We start from the raw sequence: 17,868 nt of genomic DNA on the forward strand, positions 1-17,868 counted from the left end.
TAAGAAATAGAACAGTACCTGGAGTTCCTGTCGTGGCACAGTGGTTAACGAATCCAACTAGGAACCATGAGGTGGTGAGTTCGGTCCCTGGCCTTGCTCAGTGGGTTAAGGATCAGGCATTGCCATGAGCTGTGGTGTAGGTTGCAGATTCGGCTAGGATCCCGCGTTGCTGTGGCTGTGGCGTAGGCCGGTGCCTGCAGCTCTGATTGGACCCCTAGCCTGGGAACCTCCATATGCCGCAGGAAGCAGCCCTGGAAAAGGCAGGAGGACAAAAAAATAAATAAATAAATAAATAAATAGAACAGTACCTAATATTTCTGAAACCTCTGCTATGCTTCTGACTATATCCTCCTTGAGCTAATTTTTATAAAAATTATTTTCTGTGGAAAGAGTGTGACACTGGATAGGCATTTACTAAGGCATTTAGTAATTATAAAAATAAGCTAGTAAAGGAAGAAAAGTCTCAAATACAGAATGAAACCAATTATTCTTTATTACAATAGTTACAGGTAATACTTTAGTGGTATTTATTCGTATCACAGTTACTCAGACTATATACAAATAGGTATTTATACAAGTCTATGTTTTAAAAAAGCATTTAATGACCAAAGAAAATCACATTATCAACAAGATTTTTTTCTAAAAGTTATGGCCAGTAACAAAGAAAATTCACAGTTATTCTGAAAATATTTTAAAGATGCAGGAATCATATTGCACATAATACAATTATAAACTCTACTGAACAGATCTGTATATTTTAATCTAGTTTTTCACAAAATTTACATCATCATGCAATACTTCACTGTATACAGAATGGTGGAACTAGAATAAACAGGTTAACTTATAAACTTATAATATAATGGCCACAAAATTAGAATTTTTTAAAGTTATATTTAAAATAATTTTACTATACAAAAACCCCAACACTCCAGTGTAATAAAGCTTAACGGACAGAATCAAAATTTGTTCACAGATGAAGTTACTTTTTTTAGTGTTCTTCTTTGTCTTTTCCTTTCTTTTCCTTTTCATCCTGTAGTGCAGTACCAAGTTTTTTGATAAGAACTGACAGAACCTTGTCCAGTGGGTCCATGACTCCTCTTTGAAGCCATTTAGGAATAGTAGTCCTGGCATGATGAAAGCCCAATTTTTGAAGAATATAATCAACACCTACTGGATCAATCTTTCTTCCAGTCCAAGAAATTAATCTAAAATAATTATAAATTATTATTATTAAGGAGTTCAGCGCCCTAGCACAGTCCTGAAGGTGGGTTCAGAACATCACTAAGCCTCCATAATATGCACAAGACAAAATCTTTTCAGTATGTGCAACTGATTAACCCTGCAGTTCCTAGATTCACTGTAGGAGCACTCAAGAGATGTGTAAGCCTACACAGCAATGGGGTTTAATGAATTTTACCAGGATTTATTTATTTTAGGCCTCAAGTTATATGGTCATTTTAAAGTTTTAAAGGACATCTGGTTCATTCTGAAAGATGTTAATTAGCTTGATGGGGGAATCCTTTCAAAATGCAGGCATATATTATTAAATCATGACATTGTACACTTAAAGTATCTGTTTTGTCAGTTACACCTCAATAAAGCTGCAGAAAAAAAGGCTAAAATTTACTAAATGTTTGCTATGTGCTAAACATGTCTGAAGGAAGAACTACTTTATCTCCCTTCCTTCCATATAGAGGAATAGCATTAGTGAAACACTCCTTGTCTTTCTCTGCACCCTTACTTATAACTTATCTGACTGGCAAATTAACAGAGGGACTGACTAATGTAGTTGGTACTCTCCTCCCTGCCAGCTCTTAGGAGTCACTATTTTGAACTATTCCTCCAAGCCATAGTTTTACAAGGACAGGTCCCTAAATAGGTTAGCCTAGGACTGTTCATGGCTGCCTGCAACTAGGTGAGTACACAGGACTGCTGACTGTGCAACTTCAGCACCCCATTGCACCCCAGCCCCTTGAGTTCTGCATCACTGAATCCCTGTAGGTATGTCAAAACCTGGACTTTGTAGTAGAAAGACATTGTTGCCTGACATCAAACCACATTCTCTGTTAACAGCTATCAGTATCAAAGGTGTCATTTTGATTTCCAGCTGCCTCACTTCCTATTTCAATTGATCCTGATCTTATGTAGAGAAAAAAGGAGCATTAAGCACTGGTCTACGAAAACTCTTTAATAGTTATAAGCATGTTGCACTAATTAACTCATGTAACCAATATAGCAAACCTAGAAAATACTATTTTCCAAATTTTTCATATGAGGCAGCTGAGGCAGAGAGCAGTTAGGTCCTTTAGCCAAGGTCACTGAGCTACTGAGTAAGAAAGCTGGGCTTAGAGCCAGAGCTCTTAACCATGTTCTTCTCCACTACCATATGTATTACTTTAATCTCTTGGTAGTTTTCTTAAGAAAAAGCAACAGATTTATGGCAAATGTAACTATTTTTATCCTCTTTTTTTTGTTTGTTTGTTTTTTTGTTTTGTTTTTTCTTTTCTAGGGCTGCTTCCACGGCATATGGAGGTTCCCAGGCTAGGGGTCTAATCAGAGCTGTAGCTGCTGGCCTAGGCCACAACCACAGCAACATGGGATCCGAGCCACGTCTGTGACCTATACCACAGCTCTCGGCAACGCCGGATCCTTAACCCACTGAGCAAGGGCAGGGATCGAACCCGCAACCTCATGGTTCCTAGTCGGATTCGTTAACCACTGCACCACGACGGGAACTCCTATCCTCGTTTTAAATTAAAAGATACTTAGTCAATTTCATTACATTTATTTAGATTTACAAATACTAGATAGTTTTCTGCATTAAGACCTTTGCAGGATTTTAATTTTGTTCCTGAGTATTGACACTCAGGATTGTCAATCAGTGACTGAAGTCTTAGTAGTATTAATATACTTGTATAATGGTACTGTTAATGCCAAAGTGTTCTGCTGATTGGGTTACAACAAATTTTATTAAATACAAATTACTAACAAAAAGTTACTACTTTCTGCTTATACAGGAGTCCACTGAATAATGGAAACTTAGTTTGGAATGACTTTCTGGCATAAATATATCTGAATAATAATAATAATAACGTTATCTAAGTGAAGTATGTATCATTCTGCAGAATGTTGTGCTTAACTGTGATGGACTTTTTTTTGACACTGTTGCATGATTTTGGACAGTTATAATTTGACTAACAAAACAGCTGTGAAAAAAGGGGAAAAATAATTGGAAGATTTGTGAGTGTTAAATCACATAGAAGGCCAATACAAAGCAAGTACTACCAGTTATGGGAGAAATGTAATGTAATTAAAACCAAGAAAATACTTCAGAAATTTTGATATGAAAACAAGTTGGGATCATGACTGAAGAACATGACATGGTAAAGGAACCTGACAATTAAGTCTGACATTTCAGGATGGTTTTATATCACTTAGTAAGCAGACAGAAAGCTACTCTGACACTGTAGGTTCTATTACGATATCATGACATACGTGAGAAATTATAACAGTTTCTTAATGATGATGTATGATTTCTGCATCTTCCCAAAGTGACAAAAACAGTTTACTGCAGCTACCTCAAACATCTGAAAATAACATCCTGCTGAGATGATGAAAAAAATAACAGCAACTGTGAAAGTGGAGTTATTCTCATGTTTTACTGATTAACTGGCAGAATGTCACACAGTGGACAGCTGATCAGTGGCTGTGCTATTCTTATATTTGTACTTGTTTTGCCTTGCCTAGAAGCACTTATAAAAGCAGAAAGGTGCAACACAAATATCAGTCACAAGCTGTAGAGGTTGTACATGATTAACATAAAAATATTTTTTGGTAAACCATACTTAACCTGCAGCCTTATTTATAACCTTTTTCTCTTAATAATCTCATAGGAAGTAGGTAAATATATACACCCACCACCTACCTAAGTGTGGGTTCTAGATGCCATGTGTTGCACATAAAATCTCTCCAGTCCACAGTCGTGTAAGTGATACTGTCTTCCCTGTCTTTGTCAGAGGAATTTTCATCATGAATTATAACTGGACTCTTTTGTCCTGGTCGAGTAGATAAAATCCGAGGTGGAAAAATGGCTGTAATGAAAATTATAGATTAACACTGCAAATATATATATATATATATATATATAATAAATTTATTTTAAATCACTATACAAAGTAATGGGCTCTATTTATTTTATTTATGAACTGGTCAAAGCCTCTATAAATTACATTTCAAGTAATATTTAAACATGAAAGCCATAAACATACATGCCCATTACTGTCTTGGAGAAAGACAGTATCAAAGTTATTTTATTCTTTTACAATTAGAAATAACGTCATCATATATTTTTGAATAATAGCATAGGATTTATATATATACGTCTATGCCTAAAACTAATGGTGAAGAATGCTGAGATTTGAGGTTTCCTTGTGATGCAGCAGGTTAAGGATCCAGCTGTTGTCACTACAGGGACTCAGGTTGCCGCTGTGGCACATGTTTGATCCCTGGCCTGGAACATGGATGGCCAAAGGGAAAAAAAAAAAAGAATGCTGCTGAGATTTATTTGATAGCAGGCATAGAGTGCTGAAATTGATAGATGTAGGGTTTCTAAAAAAAAAAAAGTGCTTGTAGGTAGATGACTTTTGAACAGCTTATCGAGATACAATTCATTTAAAGTGTACAACTCAATGGTTTTAATATGTTATTGGCTATATATATTTGAACAGTGGTACTAAGGAGCTTTTTCACTCTTCATAGTTGAGTAAATGTTTTATGAAAAATGAGGCCTTTTAAATTGGCAATCATAAATGATATATTTAAAATCAAATCTGAGACAAAGGTGGTGTTCATATGATCTTTAATAAATACAGCATTTCTATAAGGTACAGGTTTTCAAGACAAATTGATCATAAAATGATTAGGTAATATGATATGACTTATGTAGCTTTGGTATAACTTTGTTAATGAGCAGTGGGATAATATTTTGATTGGGAATGAACCTAGGAATGATGCTGTACTATCAACCACATCAGCACAGATGTCTTCAGTAACTACCTGCTTTGTTGCTCTGCTTCTGTTTATTATTGATCACCATCAATACAGTGCTGTATCTTTTTATTTTTTTATTTTCCCACTGTACAGCAAGGGGATCAAGTTATCCTTACATGTATACATTACAATTACATTTTTTTCCCCCACCCTTTGTTCTGTTGCAACATGAGTATCTAGACAAAGTTCTCAATGCTACTCAGCAGGATCTCCTTGTAAATCTATTCTAAGTTGTGTCTGATAAGCCCAAGCTCCCCATCCCTCCCACTCCCTCCCTCTCCCATCAGGCAGTGCTATATCTTGATGTTCTAGAAATATATTGATTCTGCTCTAGTCTTACATGCTGTTAAGAATTTTGAGGCATGTTTATATTTATTTTGGCTAAAACTACTTTTAGTTTTTGAAAAGAAAATATACTTATAGCTATTAAAATATTTTTATTTATAATTAAAATCCCATAGGAATTCCCATCATGGCTCAGTGGTAATGAACCCTACTAGTATCCATGAGGATGCAGGTTCGATTCCTGCCTCCCTCAGTGGGTTAAAAATGTGGCGTTGCCCTGAGCTGGGGTCTAGGTTGCAGACGCAGCTACGGTTGCTGTGGCATTTGCCGGCAGCTGCAGCTCTGATTTGACCCCAACCTGGGGAACTTCCATATGCTGCAGATGAGGCCCTAAAAAAGCAAATAAAATAAAATCCCTATAGATAATAATTTTATTATTTTAGGTTCAATAATCAAGTCTCTATTTCCTCTTTTCCCATTGAAATAAAGTTTTAAAACAATTTCTATAAAAATATATATATTTTAAGAAATATAGTTCAAGGAAGACCAACACTGTTTCCATAAAATGATAAAGGTTTCACATAATACCTGAGAGAAAGAAATCTGGCAGGCATTCATGTCTAGGTAGATAAGAAAAGAATTCTGAACTTCATAGGTTTATCTAGAATTAAGTTTAAATACTAAGGCAGAGAGAAAGACAAGAGGATTAACAGTAACTAATATATGTTGTTGCTCTATGGGAAGACTAGATCTATGTATATTATACATAATCTTTCCTATTATATGCTTTCAATCATTTTACTTGAATGTCTCATAGATTCTCCCAGCCATCACTGATTTCACTTTCACTGAATTTTTGGCACTTCTACATTGAATAGTAATAGAAGAGCAATTCAATTTATGTAGGCTACTTCTGTACTCTTTCCACTTTATCTTTTGGTAATCTTTTTCTTCACTTAAGCATTCCTCATAAGGGCATTTTGAAATATTTACAAATTGTTTTTCTTCATGAAAAAAAAAAGCATGATTATAGTGTGACCTGAACAAATTACCTCTATTCCAAACATTTTTTTTTTAAAAGCACATCTGTTGTTTTACCATTGTATATTCATATAGGTGTACAATAAGTGAATAAAGGCCATGTATTTGGAGAGCAATCATGAAATTTCAAAATAGCTCTCATTTAAGTACAGTGTATTCCATTTCATTATATGACTATACCATAATATATTCAACCAATTCCATATGGATATTAGGATCACTGTATGTTTCTTACTGGGCAAACATTTAAGTTTGCAGTGAGTAAACTAATGTTAGGTACTTCATAAAAACAAAACACCATTACTGGGGTCTAAATATTTATAAAAAAATGTTCTGTGCATTCCAAACAGATTTATCTTCTTATTTAAATTCATTTCCCAATTATGTATATAACTCCTACCAGTAACTTTATTATGTAGTCGTTTTTTAGTCATTTCACTTTGACTAGCAATATTTCTTCAGAGGTTTTCTTTTCCAACTTTCTGAGAGTACCCTACAAGACCTAATGTACATAACATATATGAAAACATTTTGTTAAGTATAAAACACAATTCAGTTTGAAGTACAGTTAGAAAAAAATGCCATGTACCTAGCAGATACTCCGAGAATCTATCACATAGTCTTACTGTTATATTATTTATTGATATTTGTAAGTTATACCATTTTATCAATAGACCATAAAACCCTTATAAATGGTAGTGAGAGCTGCCCTTCCTGAAGCTTTAATGAAAAAAGAATAATATTTTACCCACCTTTTTCTTTTTCTTTAAGATAAGCTGACACTAAATCATGAAGAAACATGATGAGCTCAGCATCCATTGTCACACAGATGTGGTCAGTGAACTCTGTCACCACACTGCATTCTACCTTTGGCTTCAGGCTGGCATCTGCAATGGCAAAGTTTGTTTGTTTGTTTGTTGTTTTTTTTATAGTAGAAGAGTTACTGAAATAAGTCTCTTCCTCTTCCTGTTAACAATGTATTTACATAGATCCCTATAAATGAATCTACTTAAATGCAGCTATTGAGAAATGAGTAGTTTTTTGTATGTGATTCACAGAATGATGACGACAGTTTACTAAGCACTTTCCAAACATATGACATTTGTTCCTCATAGAAACCTAATGAAGTCCTATTAGCCCCATTTGAGTAAAAATAGATACAACTGGATTAAATTAGTTGCTAGAGGTCGTATAATTGGTAAGAAAATCAATAAATTTAACCTAGAAAATCAATTTCATCATATTATATTACAAAAATACCCTGGAAGGGGGAGTGTGTGAAAATCTTTTAGAATTTTATCAGTAACTTTAGAAACTAAAAGTTGTTTTTCCACATACCCTGTAATGAAGGTTCTTGTGGTTCCTGAACATGAATGGATTTAAAGTCAAGCTGCATCCTTGGTAGTGCAAAGATAGTTTCTGTTTCATGATTGTAGCTAGAACCTCCTCTGAAGCCACTCAGCAAACTAGAATTCTTCACTGTAGTGCTATTCTCAGTGTTATTAGCATCAACATTCCGAAGTAGGTTTAGCTCTACATGCATTATAATAAAGACAGTAAGAATCAAATAAACCAACAGGCACTGATAAGCATATAGCATTCATGACACTGATACACGAAACCTTTATTTCAAAAGCTAGAAAATGAAAACATTAAAAAAAAAATCAAGCCATACTAAAGCTTTGGTTTTGAGATTAGTTATATGCCTATTTACCTGTGTAGATATGGACAAAGATATTTATACATATACATATATATATATATATATATATAAAATCACTGTTTTCAATACTGAAGATTTATAACATGATTTTGGATAAATCAAATAGTTTGGTTTTTTCTTGAACTTTAAAATGAATACTATTTTCAACTGAATTAATATCTGAATTTAAGAGTTTCATTAAGCTCAAAGTTTTTCATAGACTGAATACTTCACTCTTAATAGAATTTATGATTAAATATGATCCTGACCTTGAAACCTGGTAGAAGTCCTGATTTTCCCCAGCATATGTGCTATGGTTACATGGAAGTTGTTTTATAAAAATTAGCATTTTTCTAGGTACACAGGTAGCAGTTCAGTATCCAGGTCGGAAAGAATTCCCTTCCCCACAGTCTCCAATTGCAAAGTAGAATAATCAATATGTGAAAAATTTTCTAACTTATTTCCTTATCCTCCTCTGTTCTCAGAACATTTTTTTTCTTTTTAAAAAGGCCACACCTGTGGCATATGGAAATTCCCAGGCTAGGGGTTGAATTAGAGCTGCACCTGCCAGCCTATGCCATAGCCACAGCAACGCCAGATCCAAGCCACTTCCGTGGCCTTCAGTGTAGCTTGCAGCAGTACCAGATACTTAACCCACTGAGCGAGGCCAAGGATCCAGCCCTCATCCTCATGGATACTAGTAGGGTTCTTAACTTACTGAGCCATGACAGGAACTCCTCAGAACATTTTTAACTGTCTCTGATGCCTGGGGTTGCGATGCATAGCAACTATTTTCCATGAGGCCCAAGCCATCTTGGAAAGGAGGTCATTTTTAAGTAAAACACTCAAGTATTAACATATCTCCATTTAGTCAGCTTTCTAATACAAATGAAATGATTGCTAAAAGCAGTAATGTGAACTTTTTCATCTAACACAGAAACAACCACAGAATAAGAATTTTTATGACTGCATTACTACCAAGCTGGTGAATCTAATAATCAAATGAAAAAATTCATCAAAAGCACTCTCTTTAAACTTATGACTTCATAGGAATAATTCTTATTTTCATTTTATTCCAGCCATCTTGAACCTTAAGTTTGTGGCATTATATTACTTAGTTGTGTACTAACTTTCCCAAACCTTCAATGTTAACAAAGTATATTTTTCCAGTTATAACATAAACTTAATTTCATTTATTTAAACCAATTTTATTTTGAATGTTTTCAGTTACGTCTAAAAAAATTTAAGTCCATAAGGTATTGCACTAGTAGGATGGTGAGTCATGTACTGATATTACTACTTATGGCAGCTGGAATAAAATGAAACTTGTTTTTAGACATGGAAATTCTCACTCCACTTAAATTCTAAACACAGTAAACAGAGCCCCAAAGTCAGAAAAACAAAACAAGAAATCTAAGAATCAAACTTTTAACCTTCATTCCTTGTGGCTGTAACATAATTGAACCATTCTTTCACACTTGCTACTCCATGGGGTGGATTTTCATGGCGACGCCTTGTTATCTTGGTTATTGTTGCCATAGGACTTTCCAGAGCACCACATGGTTTTGTAACCATGGTGTTATGGCCTAGATGAAAATCCAGTGTTTGCACAATATATGTAGAATGATCACTAGAGCCTAGAGGGAAAAAAGTTTCTTAATGTAACAAACTGTATTTAGGTGCAACAAGAGTGTGGCCCTGTAGCAATAGATGTGAGAAAAAAAAATCACAAATACCTTTTCTTTTAGTTACAACTATATTTATCCCCAGGAAGATGAAGAAAGAACATCAGCCATTTTTTTTTTTCCCTTCATCATTAAGAAACAACTTAGTAGAAAATTAAAGCTAAAAGAAACTACAAAGCACAACCTTGCCAATAAAAATTTTGTAATAGTTTTGACTGCCAAGTTATTTCCTTAACTGCCACTGTGTGTCTTCTCTTCATGTTTTTATTTTTATTTTTTGATTCATTTTTTTATCTTGATTACCTGTTTATTTTTTATTTATTTATTTTTTTGTCTTTTTGCCTTTTCCAGGACTGCTCCCTCAGCATATGGAGGTTCCCAGGCTAGGGGTCTAATCGGAGCTGCAGCTGCCAGCCTACGCCAGAGCCTCAGCAATGTGGGATTTGAGCCGCATCTGTGACCTACACCACAGCTCACGGCAATGCTGGATCCTTAACCCACTGAGTGAGGCCAGGGATCGAACCTGCAACCTCATAGTCCCTAGTCGGATTCGTTAACCACTGCGCCATGACGGGAACTCCTCTTTTCATGTTTTTATAAGAAATACTTGTAACTATGACTATGGTCAGCCACAGCAGCAGAAACTTTAATTGCCTAAGTAAAACAATAAGATGGGAAGTTCAGCAGTAAGTCCTTTAACATGTCCCAGACTTCATAGATATTGACTCATTAGCAGTTAACTCCTTGACATGTCAGGTACTTGGTAATAAATATATATGGACTTCAGAAATGTAAGAAAAACAAAATATGTAAGAAAAGAAAATTACTCTGTCATATATAATCATACAAGAAGATGGGGAAATGTGAAAGCTGAAAACATGTCAGTTTACCATCTTCCCAGATCTTCTGGGCTTCGGTCCAAAAAGCAATATTTGGTTCTTCTAAGTGAAAAAGGGCCCATGATTTTGAACGGAAATTTGGACCATGAAAACAAGCTAGCGTCATGTGATTTCCATGTAAGCTCATTGATCCTCCAAACTGCATTCCATCTTCTGGTAATGGAATCTGAAATAAGGATATGTGGCATCCTGATACCACCTTCAATACTCCGGGCCAATGTCGATGATGAGCTGCATCGAGCACTGCAAGAAAACCAAAAAAGTGTCTCATGAGTGGTACGTGGGAAGACACAGGTGGCTTTCAACTTTCTACAGTTGAAGTGACTTAGCTAAGAGATGAAAACAATAATTCAGCACCTGGTTAACATTAAGCAGAACAGTCTGGGAAAAGATGCTGTGTAAGATGGAGAGAACTAAGGAAAGTAGCAACTTGCTAAAATGACAACTAGCACTTCTATAATGACTGATGATTTACAAAGTGCTTGTATGAAATTTTATGCTATTCTCACAGTAACTTTGTAAACTAGTTATTTCATCGTCAAGTGAAACAGAAGAGGGGTTAAGTGAACCAGTGATAAAAAGACCTAGAAATCAAAGGCAGATCCCAATTTTAAATACTTAAACCCAAAAACTCTTTTAGATGCTTACTACTAAAAAGTGAGGTCTGCGAACCAGCATCACCTGGGAGCTTGTTCGAAATTCACTCTTATGTCTACCCCTCCATATCTACTATATCAGAATCTGCATTTTAATAAGATCTCCAGATGTTTGAGATGCACATTAAATTTCAAGAGGAACTAATCAGATATATATCTGACCACTGAACAAAGTGGTGATTAAGGACGCAGACCTTCCACACAGTCAGAAACCCACATATAACTTATAGTTGGCCCTCTGTATCTACCATAGATCCAGGATTCAACCAATCATAGATCGTGTAGTACCATAGTATTTGTTACTGTTGAAAAAAATCTGCATGTGGACCTGCACAGTACAAACTTTTGTTTTTTGAGGGTCAGCTGTACAATTCATATTTCTTACTTATTCCAATAATATCCTGTTGGGTGTTTTCCACAATTCTTATTCTGGATCTAACTAGGGATCATGCATTGTATTTAGTTGACATATCTCTCTAGTTTCCTTTAATCTGAAACAATTCCCTAAGCTTGTTTGTTTTCCATGGCAAGGACTTTTTGGAAGAATCCAGGCCAGGCACTTTGGGGAACATCCCTTTAATTATATATGTCTGATACCAATTCTAGTTTAAAGAAAATACAGGGGCTAGGGAAACACGATAAATGAAATCACAAGTAAATAAAAAAGACCCAGAAGGTAGGACATTCTGCAGGACATCTGGCCAAGTCTCTTACAAATGAGGTCACTAAAAAAAAAGGACTATACTGAGTTGAAAAAGAGTAAAGGAACGTAACCATATTTAACTGGTATAAAGGTAATTTTAAATCAGCTGTGGACTCTGGTGAGAAGGACAGAGGAGATAATCAGCAAAATAGAAAGTTGGAGGTTGTTGACTGGGAAAGGTTACAAAACAATATGAATAATATTTTGGTAAAAATTACACACACATATATATACATAGAAAAGTATCTGAAAGAATTGCTCTAAAGTGTTCAAAATGATTTCTGGGTAGAATGTGATGTTTTTATTTTTAGCTTGTATGTTTTCTAATTTTTTTCCCAATCCACACGTACTGCTTCTGTGATAATAAATTGTTAAAAATAATCTTGATTCTGATTACTTTTCACTTTTACCTCCATTATTCTAGTTAAAGCCAGCAGCCACTGTTGCCTGGACTCTTGAAATGTCCTCCTTACAATGGTAATGTAAGTGTGTAACAATGATAAGGGTAATTTTTGCAGTGGTTTTCTTACTTTCATTCCTAAACCACCTTGGTTACTGCTCTCCACACAGTAACCAGGATGATGCTTTTAAAAGGATTATTATTTTTTTTTAAACAGTAAATCAAATAATATCAAATCTGTTCAAAACTCTCCAAAAGCTGCTAATCACATTAAAAATCTTATCTGTGGCCTCTCTGAATTCATGTCCAGTATTTTCCTGCTTGCTCACTCTGTTCCACCACAGTGGGCCACCTTACTGATCCTCAAACAATCAAGTTTACTCCGGACTGTAGGAGCTTTGCACCTTTTAGGAGCCCACTTTGCACAGAAGTCTCTTCCCCCAGATCTTAGCATAGCTCTTTCACTTCAGAAAGGTTTCCCTGACCATTCTTTCTTAAATAGCTATCCTCACACACCATCCTTCACCACATCCTTCCCTCTGCTTTGTTCTTTTTCTCAGCATCTTTCTCTACATGAAATTATCTTACAGATTTACTTAGTGAATTAGTTATGGTCTTGTCTCTCCCATTACAATGTAAGCTTCATGAAAACATTTGACCACTAATACATCTTGTATGTCTAAAACAGTGCTTAAGAACGTGGTTGATATATAATACATATTTGAGTTACTGAATGAAAATAATAATCTACCTAACATGACACAGCTAATAAATCCAAACTCAGACACACTCATTCTGTAGCTCATGCTTTAAACCAAAACAGGGTATTATCATAATTAGTCTTCAAGAGCACAGAGTAGTGTATGTATTAACAGTCAAATGAATATGAATAATGTAATGGGAAATACAATATAAACAACTCAAAATATATTTAATCACTAGTTGTAATTTGTAATTATAGTAATGTAAGAAAATAATCTGTAATATAGTAATATAATTTGTAATAATGGTATGATTGTAGATGAGTTGTGGCAGGGGTAGAGATAGTAAATGAATACTTCCCAAATGATGGCCTCTAATTCCAGTAGGAAATTGGGTACTCTGCTGAGTAAGTTAACAAGCACATGGACCACTTTCTAAGTATGGTATATAGATATTATTTTAAATTAAGAGTGTAACATATGAGAGTTCCCGTCATGGCTCAGCGGTTAACGAACCTGACTAGTATCCACGAGGATGCAGGTTCGATCCCTGGCCTTGCTCAGTGGGTTAAAGATCCAGCATTTACATCTCTGATTGGACCCCTAGCCTGGGAACCTCCATGTGCTATGGGTGCGGCCATAAAAAAGCCAAAAAAAAAAAAAAAAAAAAGTGTAGCACATATTTAGTAAAAGATAAAAGCATATCTAAAGTCTTAGTCTTTTAACTCTTACATTGCTCTTGTGAACTTTTCTCTAGGTTATTAGTCACTGTCTTAGGTGGAAGATAAGGAACTGGTCCCCAGGTAGACAGAGCTCGTTTGCTGGTATCAAACTGTTGAGTGAAAAATTCCTGCAGCTTCATTCCTATTTTTATCAGGTCTGGCGTGGTTGATCTTGATATCATTACTTGAAAAATATCCCACTTCAGATCTCCATGGACAAATATTTCACTAGAGCATAAAACAGAGTCTTTATCATATATCTTATAGAAGATAGTTTAAAAGCACAAGGAAAATTCTCTTCCCCATCAGCTTTTCATTCATATTAATTTACATGATATAAAATCATTTTGCAGGAAAAATGGTTATGTCTTGTCAATAGATGATAGAAAGTGTTAAGAGTAGCCATGTAAAGTATTGAGAAAGTAATATTTTACTAAGTACCTTTTATCAGTCATGCTTGAATCCAGTGTATTATACAGATTTACTTTCCATTCATCCTGAAGCTTGAGATCAGCATTACTGAAGATACCCATGAGAATACTTGAGCCCATGTAATCAACACGAGCTTCAGTGGAACCCATAGTAATCTGGATTTTGTGACTGGGTTGCTGATTTGGATGTTCAGAAATATGAGCTAAAACAGAAACAATAAGTACTTTTCACAAAACTGCCTAAAGGGAAAATGCATCAAAATCAGGATTCACATACTTTTTTTCAATATATCTTTCTGTTGTAAAATTTCAACATACCAACCATCTCCAAAGCATTGACATCTATAGTCCCTCCAACCACTCCTCCTTTAGAATCTAACTGTGATCTTCCCAGACCAACAGACATGCTTATCTCTCGATCTCGGTTACTTCCTACTGACAGACGGCCCTGGCTCTTCAAACCACTAGTTGTCCAACTAGAAACGAAAAAAAGAGTTATTAATTGGGCATATGGCTTCCAATGTCATCAATTAAAGCAGGAGTTAGATAATTTCAAAAAAGCTGGGCAAAAATTTGGACATTTTAAAAATGTGATAAACATTTGATTACTAACATTAATGATGAAGTTTTCTTAGCTAGAAAATTATGCTATTTTCCATATTTTCTTTTAGAAAACATATTTCATGCTGTTTTATATTACAATATCTTTAAGGTTAAACTCTTCTTAGGATAAAGCAATTTATAATCTTTTATCTACCCGTCTTTACCGTCTCAAACATTTTAACATTAAAAAATGTTTTTTCTTCCTTTACTACAATGTGTGAAAAATTACAACTAATGATTAAATATATTTTCTTTGTATCTGATAGCTTACGTTGTATTTCCCATTACATTACTCATATTCATTTGAACGTTTAATTGCTTCAAGTTGATAGCAAACACGACAAGTGTTTCCCATGGGGTCCCTTGTTGGCTTGCTGCTTTGTTTGATTTGTTAAAAGGAGTTGATGTTTTTGAAAGTGAATCTAAAAATAGAAAAATCAAATGTACATTCACTCACATAGATGCTCAGCCAATTACAAAGCAAAACCTATTATCACTATAATCTAAAAAGTAAAATTATGATATTCTTATGTTAAAACCTAACATTTAATAGCTGTCATATTACATCTAAAGTAAGTTATCATTTACTGAATATTCAGTAAGGGTTCCCAGCCTTCTTGAAAACCCATAAAGTTCTGTATGATCTCCATTTATATGAGGAGACTCTAAGGCACAGGTCATTCGCCACCCTAGGATTTCCCTAACAAACAAGAAAATCATAAGTTGCTGCTGCCAAAAAAAACCCTGAAGGCAGTTACTCTTCTGAAATGCAGAGGCTGGCTGGTGTGCCTATTCTCTCTGTTCTTTGGACTCAGTATTTATCAGGAATCCTGCATTTGCTCATTGTACCCTAATCTTACCTTGTGATATAAACTACATCATTTTTATATATACTTAAACACAGGCAGAATACTCAGCACATAAGAGTTCAAAAAATACTGGATGAATAAAAGAATGACAATGAAAAAACTGATTTTTTTCAACATCAAATATCTTTTACAACACTATAGATTGTTTTACTTCTTAAAAATAACTGTACCATATGGAACGTGCCAACAGATATGCACATTCCTCTCTCCCTATTCCTTTTCAAAGCTACTACCCATCTCCTGTCTCCTCTGCTGGCAAATACTGTGAGGTATTTGTTGTTTGCTTAGGGTCCCCCCAACCTTCCATTAAAAACCTGCCAAGAGAATATTTTCCTGCACTTTGGACAGAAATATGGGAGTAACTCATTAAGACTTTCATCTTGGGAGCACTGGAGGGTGAATGATAATAAAGAGAGCAGTGTTACCTCTTCGGGGAACTGAAGAATCAGACACACTTCTTGATCTTACGGAAGCTGGGGATTTGAGGCTCTGTGCTGCTGCCCCTGGTGACATAGTACTATTTGTGACATGCTCATTGAACACATTAGGTGACTGAGGCATGTGGGTGAATGAGGCTGACTGACTGGGCTGCTCCCAAGTCCTGCAGTAAGCTTTTCTTGATGACTCAGGGGAAAGATGTTGGCTTACACCTTCGATAGAATCAGGTGTCCCAGGGCCAGATGCTAATAGAAAAGGAGAAAACAAACATGAAATAAAAAGGGTGAAATCACCATGTTGTAAAATAATAAACTGAACCACTTCACCATTTCTAGTCATATCATGTATTCCTTACAGTTCTCTGACAGGTGTACAATGTAAAGTTTCCAAAACACATTCCAGCATGTTATTTTACTGAATTCTCACAGAAACTCTAGAAGGGCAGGACACACCTGTTCCCATTTGAAAAAATGAGGGAATATATCCAGACCCAGATTTCTGCTATTTTCTACTGTATCATGCTAACTCTTTTATTTATGATATAATACTACAACAATATCCAAGTCCAAGAGAAAAAATCCAATATGGGAGCACGTCCCCAATATTTTTCTTTTTTTCCATGGGTAATTAACCATGATTAACTTGGCTAAATGTATTTCTGCATTTCCAGATCACAGAATAAATATCAGCTGAACTTAATCCCTAAGAGGGCAAATATTTTGTGACCTCCAATGCTAGTGAATTCCTAGGGATTATTAGCATATTAAGGGGGCTCAATAGATGTTTGTTGAATGAGTGAAAGAACTGCATGGTACAACATCATGGATCTTGCTACTGTTATAACCAAAATTAAAAGCAACATAAGTATAATTTACAGAACAAGCTTACTTGGCAAATTTATAGTTTGGTCTCCAAGGAATAGGCGTCTTGCAATACTCCTCCTATACCAGGCTCTTGGAAATGCCAGAATTTCACTGAGGCGGCGCATATCATATTTAAAGGAAGCAGACCCTATATCACAAACAGCTGATACACAAATGAAATTTGTAAGAACAGATTCCAAGCTTTTAATATTTTCACACTATAGGTGTACTATGACATGATATCACACAAATGAATTATAATTCTGCTACAATTCATGAAATACCAAAATAAGTATGATTAGTAAGTGATAATGTGTTCCTTCCACAAAAGATAAAAATAGCACATTATAGCACTATCAGTTCTACTTCCATTTTTTGAGGTGAGGGCAGACTGGAATTCCATTATAGACAGCACCAGCTTTAACATAGAGACCTTCTCAAATATAGGAAATGACCCACAGGATGAGTTAGAATACAAACTTCCTCAAGAGCAGCTGCAAACCAAATAACTTCAATGGCAAGAACTAATATTTTACTTTTAGACAAAAAGTGACTTGTCAACCTGAAAGCATTCTGATGACTGTCTTCTGAGGCTCTGCTCTGGGCACTCCACTGCTCCTGCTTTATATGCTCTTCTATTCTTCCACCATACCTTCTGTGACATTCACCTGCCAATGTCTCCCAAACCTAAAGTTTCTGTTTCAGCCCGAGCCCATTTCCACACAGCCCATTAGCCAACTGCCTGCAAGATTCTTTAACCTCAATGTCCTTTAGGCACTTTCTTCTTTATTTTCTAAGTTAGTGACTTCACTGTTCCTTTA

General features: G+C 35.3%; 1 protein-coding gene across 25 annotated transcripts in view; it reads right to left on the reverse strand.

Moving 5' to 3' along the window:
* Nucleotides 1-468: 468 nt before the first annotated feature.
* BLTP1 (bridge-like lipid transfer protein family member 1) overlaps nucleotides 469-17,868 on the reverse strand; it is a 199,021-nt gene continuing 181,621 nt past the window's right edge. For all 25 annotated transcript variants that reach the window (XM_084972967.1, XM_084972972.1, XM_084972968.1 and 22 more), the window contains 12 exons: nucleotides 17,073-17,210; nucleotides 16,172-16,429; nucleotides 15,149-15,299; nucleotides 14,593-14,750; nucleotides 14,285-14,477; nucleotides 13,854-14,071; nucleotides 10,653-10,904; nucleotides 9,511-9,714; nucleotides 7,714-7,908; nucleotides 7,128-7,262; nucleotides 3,926-4,091; nucleotides 469-1,205 (listed from right to left, as the gene is read on the reverse strand). In XM_084972967.1, the coding sequence (XP_084829093.1) occupies nucleotides 989-1,205; nucleotides 3,926-4,091; nucleotides 7,128-7,262; nucleotides 7,714-7,908; nucleotides 9,511-9,714; nucleotides 10,653-10,904; nucleotides 13,854-14,071; nucleotides 14,285-14,477; nucleotides 14,593-14,750; nucleotides 15,149-15,299; nucleotides 16,172-16,429; nucleotides 17,073-17,210 (2,285 nt within the window). In that variant the 3' untranslated portion in view covers nucleotides 469-988. The remainder of the gene's footprint in view (nucleotides 1,206-3,925; nucleotides 4,092-7,127; nucleotides 7,263-7,713; nucleotides 7,909-9,510; nucleotides 9,715-10,652; nucleotides 10,905-13,853; nucleotides 14,072-14,284; nucleotides 14,478-14,592; nucleotides 14,751-15,148; nucleotides 15,300-16,171; nucleotides 16,430-17,072; nucleotides 17,211-17,868) is intronic.

Source organism: Sus scrofa, chromosome 8 (assembly GCF_054392235.1).
Source record: "Sus scrofa isolate SSC_HxYL_T2T_F1_AM1 chromosome 8, Sscrofa_HxYL_maternal_Yorkshire_Landrace_v2.0, whole genome shotgun sequence".
NCBI classification, from domain to species: domain Eukaryota; kingdom Metazoa; phylum Chordata; class Mammalia; order Artiodactyla; family Suidae; genus Sus; species Sus scrofa.